Below are 8,241 nucleotides of genomic sequence, written 5' to 3'. Positions count from 1 at the left end.
GGGGGGGGGGGGGGTTCCAGAGGTGCCGAGACAAAAAGAAGACAGTCTGGAACTCCTGGTGTTTTTTTAAGTCAGCCAACAAACTCAATACCTGCCTCAGTTTCAGCATCCATTCCCCCCTCGTCTCGCCATCATAAAGGTGCATCCAGATGAGTCAGCAGGCACAAAGCCTCTTAGTGAATTAGGAAACAGCGCCGTGCACAATAAAAAAATAAAGCACGGTGCATTAAGGCTCGTGTCCAGGATGCTCGAGCTGGAAAAATGAACCCTTTAGTCGACTTCGCCCCCTGACAGGCTGAGATGATTCAGCATCTCCCTCACGTCACGGCCACAGGTTCTGACCTCTGCTCCCAGCTGCAGCTTCCTCCCTACAGTGAAACCCTGACTGCTCAGAGAAACACATTTTATACGTTTAGTAGCAGCTGTGATCCCTTCACTTTCTGCTGTTTGGTCCAGCCTGAGCGGTGATGCTTTTGGCTCCTGATGTTGAGGCTTTCCAGTCAGCTGCAGCAGATCTCCAGTGACACGAGACTTGTCAGAGCAGATCAATGTTGATTATTATTGGCTTTGACTTTTAATCAAACGTGACTGAGCAGCAGAAACTCTTTTTTTTTAACTGCATCCCATTCACACACACCTTTAATTGTGACTGCTCTCCTAACAAAAGCACCCACAGAGCTGTCACACACACACAGACACACACACACACCCAAAACGAATGACAGCTGACAACAATGTTGCCAACTAGTTGCAGATCAGACGAACAAGTTTGTAACAAAGACTTTAAAAAAAGAAAAGTGTTTCATGGACTGAGCAGCAGCTCCAGGTCGACACCGCCTGCAGTCCAGCACCATTACTGCTCAAACCCCAAACATCTCTCTTACCTCCAGACGCGTGAATATGAAGCAAGCCTGGAGCCGAACTCGAGCTGTTCTTTTTCCCGTCAGGCTTCTCGGCTGCAGAGCCTCCACGCGCACTTGTAGCTCCGCAGAAAAAAAAAAGTGACAAAGTCGCTATTTTTGCCTTCGCATTCCCACTGAATTAAAATAGTTTGGCTTGTTTTGGTTTTCCTCCAACCGGTTCCACGACGAAACTCATCGAAGTTGACGCTTGTTGTTGCTTCTTCTTCTTCTTTCCTTTTTTTTGTTCTTATTCCGAGCGCGTTCCCAGTTTGAAGGTAAATAAAAAGCGGTCCTTCCCCGCAGCTCACGGCGGCTGAAAACTCCTCTCTCCGCCTAGTCAATCAGTGCGGCCGCTCTCAGGCGCGCGCGCCGCCGTTGCGCGTTCCTTCTGCCTGTGGGCGGGGACTGAGCCCTTCAGAGGAAGCGCGGAGCGACAACAGGAAGTGGACCCTCAAAATAAAACGACATTAACGTAGCCACGGAACACCGAATGTTTGAGCCTGCGAATAACTAAACTGCTGACGTTAATTGAAACTTTGTGACACATTTTCGCCAAGCGGTTTGCAGCAACTTCTACTTGCGTGGCAATTTATCGTCATGTGAATGTGTCAAATGAGCGCACTAATCACTTTTGGGCGTTTATGTGTTCTAGCGAAAAAGGTTACCCAGTTAGTTGGCTCGACTCAGCAAGGACCCGGATGTAAGCAGCCAATCAGAAGCGAGCCTGTCTCTCTCACTGTCGCAAAAATATTTACGGCGCTACCTAGACATTAGCGCGACGATGGACGACGCCGCTGCTTTCGTCGTGTTTCTTATTTAAATGTCTTTCACAGGTAGGGGTAGTAAACGAATCAAACGCGTGTCGGTGTTGCCTTTGTGCGGTGTGTGTGCTCTGCAGCCTGAACGAGTTCATTTATGGCTTCGTGAGAGGGCGAATGTAGCGGTTAGCTAGCTCGTGCTAACTCGGACTGCACGCCGCCTGCCAGCTGATGATGATGATGATGATGATGATGATGAACTAATCGCACTGCAGCAAAGCTACGCTCCGCAGTGTCATTCAGACTAAAGCAAGCTACACCTCACCTAAAGTCCACACACATAAAGCTGGCGTCAAGCTCAGCTGAAGAGCTGTAAAGTATGTTCGCCTGGTAAAACTTTAACGCGGCTCCAGCCACTAAAAATCATTCATTCTGTTAAAGTGGCTTTACAGAAAAAAAAAATCTAATCTTAAAACTTCAAATAACTGAACAAACCCCAGGTGAGCACCTGGTCGATCTATTGACTTTTTTTTTTTTTTAAGAGCACAAAAAATGAGTTTTTATTGTTAATATAAATGGACATACAGTGTAATTTTCAGCTTCTTTGCTTCAAAACAACAACAGACAAACTTTATTTAAGACAGCTATGCATAACGGAAGCAGAAATAGGGATAGAAAAAAAACTAATAAGTTAATCTGTATACCACTTCTAAGCTTTAACTTCTTTATGAAGTTCATTTAAATCCACACAAGTGCTGTACAATAAATACTGTAAAGCAAAATGATGATAAAAAACAATTTCAGTAAAACAAAACATCAAATTCATAAGATCAGTTTAAAAAAAGGGAGAGGTAAAGGCAATTGTTGGCTACATTCCTGCACATCATAAGGTACAACTTAAACATGCTTTAAACCAAGACAGACGTTTAAAATATTTCATCAGTATAAAAATATAACGCACCCTGAAGACTGAAATGTGTCCTAATAAACTGTAAAGAACCTGCTGAATAATCTAATATTGATTCACTCAGGTGGGGAGTTGAAGCTTCAGTGCTTTAACTGTTTCCTTCCCGTTTCAGACTGACTCCCTGACTCTGCTGGATGATGGATCCTGTGGTGCTGAGCTACCAGGACAGCCTGCTGCGGCGCTCCGACGTCTCCCTGCTGGAAGGACCCTACTGGCTGAACGACCGCGTGATCGGGTTCGCCTTCGAGTACTTTGCCAACGAGCGCTTCAGAGTCCTCGGGGAGTCCGTCATCTTCATCAGCCCGGAGGTCACGCAGTTCATCAAGTGCGCCTCGTGTCCCGACGAGCTCGCCCTCTTCCTGGAGCCGCTAGACCTCGCCTCTCGCCGCTGGGTCTTCCTGGCCGTCAATGACAACTCCAACCAGACGGCCGGAGGCTCCCACTGGAGCCTGCTGCTCTACCACCGGGGCTCCGGCCACTTTGCGCACTATGACTCGCAGAACGGCAGCAACTCGCTGCACGCGCGGCGTATCGCCGGCAAGCTGGAGCCCTTCCTGGGCGCGGGGCGGAAGGCGCTGTTCGCCGAGGAGCCCTGCCCGTCGCAGCAGAATAGCTACGACTGTGGCATGTACGTCGTCTGCATCGCCGAGGCCCTGTGCGAGAAGGTCAGGCTGGAGGGCTCGCCGCGCCTCCCGCCACAAATCATCACCCCGGCCTACATTACCCAGAAGCGGGCCGAGTGGTGCAGACTGATCCAGACGTTGGCTCAGAACGACCTCTGCTGCTCCGTCTTTCCCTTAACGCGCTGACTGCTTCCCCTCCTCACGACACGCAGAACAGCCATCAGCTCCCCCCACATATCTACTGCTGGAGAACCTGAATGCACTCCTTATATAACTACATATAAAATATATTTCTATTACAGTCCTTGATATCGCATAAACAATATAGCAATGTTGGAGTCTGTACTGCTTGAGGGAGGAGTTGGTGTCATGTTTGTATATGCACAGAAACATACAGTATGTAAACGAGAACACCAGCATGCCTATAAAACTAAAAACGTGTACGTGCTTTGTGAGGCGGGAGGATGCACAGGAGAGGAAGCACCGATTTTTTTTATTTTTTTTTTAATAAATTCTCGATTTCAGCAGCTTGGAGCGACTGTCGAAATGTTTACACAGATTTATTGCTCAGGGTCATTTTTTGTTTTAAATGAACTGAATTGACAATAAGAATGTGTGTATTTATCTGGCAACGTCCCGCTCGTGGTCACAGTTCGATCAGGCGCCTCCACGCCGACTCTGGTTTTTGAAGCTGAAGGACTTTGTGGCAGAGACGTGCTCTGTGTGCTTTTTTTTTGTTGTTTTTTGGACGAGGGATTGTCGAGCAGCGGAATGTATGTTACGTTCTCATAAAGAGTATCTGTCTGATCTGATAAAAGTGGCTGTTGTCACATTTTTCCGGAGAGAGAAAAAAAAAATAAAAGAACCCAAATTGTTTTTCTGGTTTTCATTTCAGCTCTCAAGTGTCTTCTTCTCATTTTATGTCTAAAGATTAAACCTTCACAGTTTGGCTGCACATCACTAATTGTTTAAAACAAAAACATGAAGGTTCCCTATGTTTTATGTGTCTGTAGTCTAATGCTTCATTAGTAATACATGCAGACACAATCCTGCCTAAATTCTAAACGATAATAATCATGAATCTCGGATCAGCCTGAAAGGTAAATCTGTTTATTTTATCACATGGATCGTGTTTCCTGTGAGTGCTGTAATGAGAGAGGACCTTTTTATTCCTGCTTGAAAATCTGTAAATATTTAGTAATAATAACTTACATACAATCTTTAGTCTTGGCTGAGACTTAGTTTAGAAAGGGATCAACCACACAACCGGTGCTTGAAACTGGATCTGTTCACTGCGCTGACTGATGGAAGTGCAGGTGAAAATACGGCTAAAATCCTCAGGGACAAGGTGGATTTTTTTGTCCCTAATTCCTTAACTGTAGTCTAAATAAAATCAGGTGCAAAGAAAGGATTTCATCTTACAACATTCAAATAATTTCATTCTCTTTGACAACTTTTATTTTTTTTAAAAAAGGAATTAAAATTATGGACCTCCATTTGGTTCAAACAGTAACCTGAGTCTTCATGTCCAACACTGATTTAGAGTTAAAGGCTGTGTTCACACCTGATAGTTCTGTAGACTCGGTTTGATTGGGGACCAAAGTGTCATTTGTTCCATTTTCAGCTGCTGTGGTTCTCATTCACACTGCACCGAATCAATGGAGGCAAACCCTTTGAGCGACCTGTCCCCCCCCCTCACCTGTGGTGGCGCTGCACCAAGAACTACTGAAGGAAATAACAAGAAAACCTCTGAAGAAGACACTGAACGCGACTTCCTTCTTCTGGAAAAGGAAACCAAAATGGAGTGGCGTCAAATTTTAGTGGTTTTAGGATTTCCACATCTGTCCATGAGCCATTTCTCCCACTAGTGGTAGAAAGGTGTGTTTGTTTTGGTTGTATTTACCCAGAAGGCCCTGTGCTGTAGCCCACTTCCTGCTTTTGGAGCGGTCTCTGGTCCACTTGCATTCACATGTGCATTCGAACCACACCAGAGTTCACTTCAACCGAACCGAGACCGAGGCTTTTAGACAGACCAGAGTTCACTTTTTTGGTCCGTATCAGAGTTCGATTGTGCGTTCACACCTCCCCAAACGAACCAGACTTTCTAGGCAAATGAACTAGAGTTTGATTAAAACAGGGCCGGTGTGAATGCACCCTTAATACCATTTATCACCTTCCCTTTTCTTTACCCATTTGCTCCTGTTCAGAGTTGCAGCGAGCTGGGGGACTATGTCCGGGAGACACTGGGCGAGCGGGGGGGGGGGACACCCTGGACAGATCTTATTAGCAACATACAAACAGAGCACATAAAGTACAAAAATATGTGTTTGATTGACTCATTGTTTGTTGTAACAATGTGGCAGTAAATCTTATGACGTTGGAAAACCTGCATATTTCCCCTGAAATGGTGCCACATCTGTTAGAAGAATCCATCTGTAAGTTGAGCAGCTGAGTTGAGTATGTAGGCTGGCTGGTCTGGATAGGACCCGTGCCATAGGGCTGCTTCGGGCTGGTGTTCCGCAAAACCAAGTTGCAGCATTGTTTGCAGTGAGCCCTAGTACCGTCTCCAAATTGAAGTCCAACATAATGAGAGATGTCAGAGACAGGCCGCGGTAATCCTGTACCTCCACAGACCGGGACTGAACTCTGTCCTCCCGAGACCATGATGCTCGCCCCCATCATGGGGTTTGTCAGGATGGAGTGTCCTGCCTGCAGTCCTGACCCCGCTGAACGCCTGTGGGGTCAGCTTGACCAACGCAACCACGTTGGTTGACTTAACAACAAATGCTGGTTGAAGAATTACACCAAGCTGGTGAGCAAGCCCCCAAGGAGGGGAGACCCAGTTGTTGTGGCTGTGTATGGTTCTTCCACATGCTCTTTTGTTTAACAAATAAACAAATCGCCAGTATTTCTCGTGTCTTAAGACTATACTCATCTAGTCCAATAAACAACACCGAACACTCAATTATGAGTGAGCCATCACGTTGTTAGTCTTTCCTTCTAGATCAGATATGTTTTCATTTCTGAAATATCTGCGCAGTTGTTCATCGCCTCGCAGTCGGCAGGCTCACGCTGCTGTTTTATCACCCCGCTCTGCAGCTCTGCGTGAATCGTGTGCTCATCTTCACCCCTCGAGTGTACTTAATCCGGCGTAACCAGTCTGACGAGCCTTAAGGGTTTACCATTGTCTTTATTAAATGCCACAGAACTGGGACATTCCCCACGTTAGTACCAAACGGCTTTTAGGAAACACATACTTACAGGACAGCACAACTTGGCTCTCTGTGTCTTATCGTTTAGTTGTAGTCTTAACTAGTAACTAGAGTTGGATTCCTAATATTTGCACCCTACTATATTCCTGATACTCTCAGGTGACATTTAGATCCTACTAAAGTTTCATGTGGTTTTACTCTGCTGCAAACTGATCATCTCTGAACTCATTGAAGTCTTTTCCACTTCCTGCAGCCTGCTAAGTGAATATTCATACTGTGCTAATATGCTAATCAAAAAGCTAAATACTATGCTAACAAATCTAAACTAGTCGACATACCGAAGCTACGTGTCATTAGCAAGCTTCAGCATATTGGTAACTACCTGAGCGCCATTTCCTCCTGGGGATTAATAAAGTACTGAATTGAAGTTGTTGAAATCAAAAACCAGAGAAGCAAAACTAAATTTGATGGAATTATAGCAGCTGAATTTTAACTTTTCAAGTTTACATCGTTGTTTGTGTCTCTCCCATTGACTGGAGCAGTTTCTGGTTCGAATATAACTTAATAAAGATGACGTTTGGTCCACAGATTGTGAAACTCCATAAAGCACATGTGAGATTGAGGTAATAACTGCCCGCTGCCAAAAGAGGAAAAGGTGAGCGGTTATGTTTTTGCTTGTGTGCGCATTTTGTCTGGTACCAAAATAAATCGCGAACCACTCAACGGAGTTTAACGAGAGGCTTAAAAAAAGGGAATCACTGAGTGCGCTTCTACAACTGATTAACTTTTAGAGTCGACTCCGATCCAGGACGGCCCATTGATGAACAAAAAACCTTCAAAAAGTAATCATTGGAGATAAATCTACAACGCATTGGCTTTTGGTGTCAACTCAGTTCAACATATTACATGATACTGCAATGGGCTATAACACCATTTTTCAACATAAAGTGATCCTAGTTTAAAACTGTGGGATAAAAGATAGCCAGTAAGATAGATTTCTTCAAGGAAAGCCTTTCATTTTAACACAATTTGAAAAAACTGACTCCCTGCTTTGAAATCATCTCTTAAAACACTTTTTTTCTTTTTGTCTTTTAACTTAGTTTGAGATGTTGGCTTTTATTTTATTTTTATTGTTTTGTGGCTTTAACCCTCTCAGGCTCAAATTAAGTTTTAGTAAAATCAGATATTTGGGGAAATTATCATCTGAGTAAAATAAGGCTCATAAAATATAATTGTGGAGTAATTAGGTATGTGCAATTTGCTGTTGCAAATCTGCAACGTCTGCCTTGAGAGGGTTAACTGTTTTATTGCTTTGATTGTGTTTGATTTCATAGTTTTTATTCTTGTTTGGGCATTTTATGTGTTTTACCTCGTGTTTTTAGTTGTTGGTGTGCAACAGTTTGGTCAGCAGTGCTGTTTTCAAAGGGCTTTGCAAATAAAGTTGTATTGTGTTTTATTGTAAAACAGTCACATGCAATGGTTCACATGTAGATTTTGCAGCATAAATATAGAAGTTTTAAAAAGTATAAATACCTAAAACACACTGGCAATGTGAAAGGTGGTCAAGGGTCATATTCCAGTTACAAGATGTGATTCTGGGGAAAAAAATAAAGTCATGTTGTTATCTTTACCCAGTTCGACATTTATGAGAAGTTTTTTAAAGTTAACCAACCTGCTCAGATTGTCTCAGAATGTCAGATAAATCTGTTTTGTTCGTGTCTGTGGCGTCTTTGAGATATGTGGTCAGTTTACTTTTCTGTCTGACTGTAGGATAAGATG

The 8,241-nt window shown here is 44.0% G+C and overlaps 2 protein-coding genes across 8 annotated transcripts in view; one reads left to right on the top strand and one right to left on the bottom strand.

The window, feature by feature from the left end:
• The window catches only part of myo9aa (myosin IXAa), a 103,485-nt gene extending 102,224 nt beyond the window's left edge, over window positions 1-1,261 (bottom strand). For all 6 annotated transcript variants that reach the window (XM_037979797.1, XM_037979800.1, XM_037979796.1 and 3 more), the window contains exon 1: window positions 885-1,261. The gene's annotated coding sequence lies outside the window, so the exon portion shown is untranslated. The remainder of the gene's footprint in view (window positions 1-884) is intronic.
• Window positions 1,262-1,399: 138 nt separating this feature from the next.
• On the top strand, window positions 1,400-4,126 carry senp8 (SUMO peptidase family member, NEDD8 specific). Of its 2 annotated transcripts, none has more exons than XM_017414202.3 (2): window positions 1,400-1,735; window positions 2,740-4,126. In XM_017414202.3, the coding sequence occupies exon 2, from the start codon at window positions 2,762-2,764 to the stop codon at window positions 3,434-3,436; it is 675 nt and encodes a 224-aa protein (XP_017269691.1). In that variant the 5' UTR covers window positions 1,400-1,735; window positions 2,740-2,761; the 3' UTR covers window positions 3,437-4,126. The 2 variants fall into 2 exon arrangements, with proteins under 2 accessions (XP_017269691.1, XP_024861287.1); XM_025005519.2 differs by lacking the exon at window positions 1,400-1,735 and adding an exon at window positions 1,760-2,037.
• The last annotated feature ends 4,115 nt before the right edge of the window (window positions 4,127-8,241 follow it).

The sequence above is a fragment of the Kryptolebias marmoratus genome, linkage group LG15, assembly GCF_001649575.2.
Source record: "Kryptolebias marmoratus isolate JLee-2015 linkage group LG15, ASM164957v2, whole genome shotgun sequence".
NCBI lineage: Eukaryota > Metazoa > Chordata > Actinopteri > Cyprinodontiformes > Rivulidae > Kryptolebias > Kryptolebias marmoratus.
This window is presented reverse-complemented; position numbering and strand designations above follow the sequence as displayed.

Excerpts from the sequence above, each read along its gene's own strand:
- senp8 (XM_017414202.3), top strand. The coding sequence starts at position 2,762 with ATGATGGATCCTGTGGTGCTGAGCTACCAGGACAGCCTGCTGCGGCGC.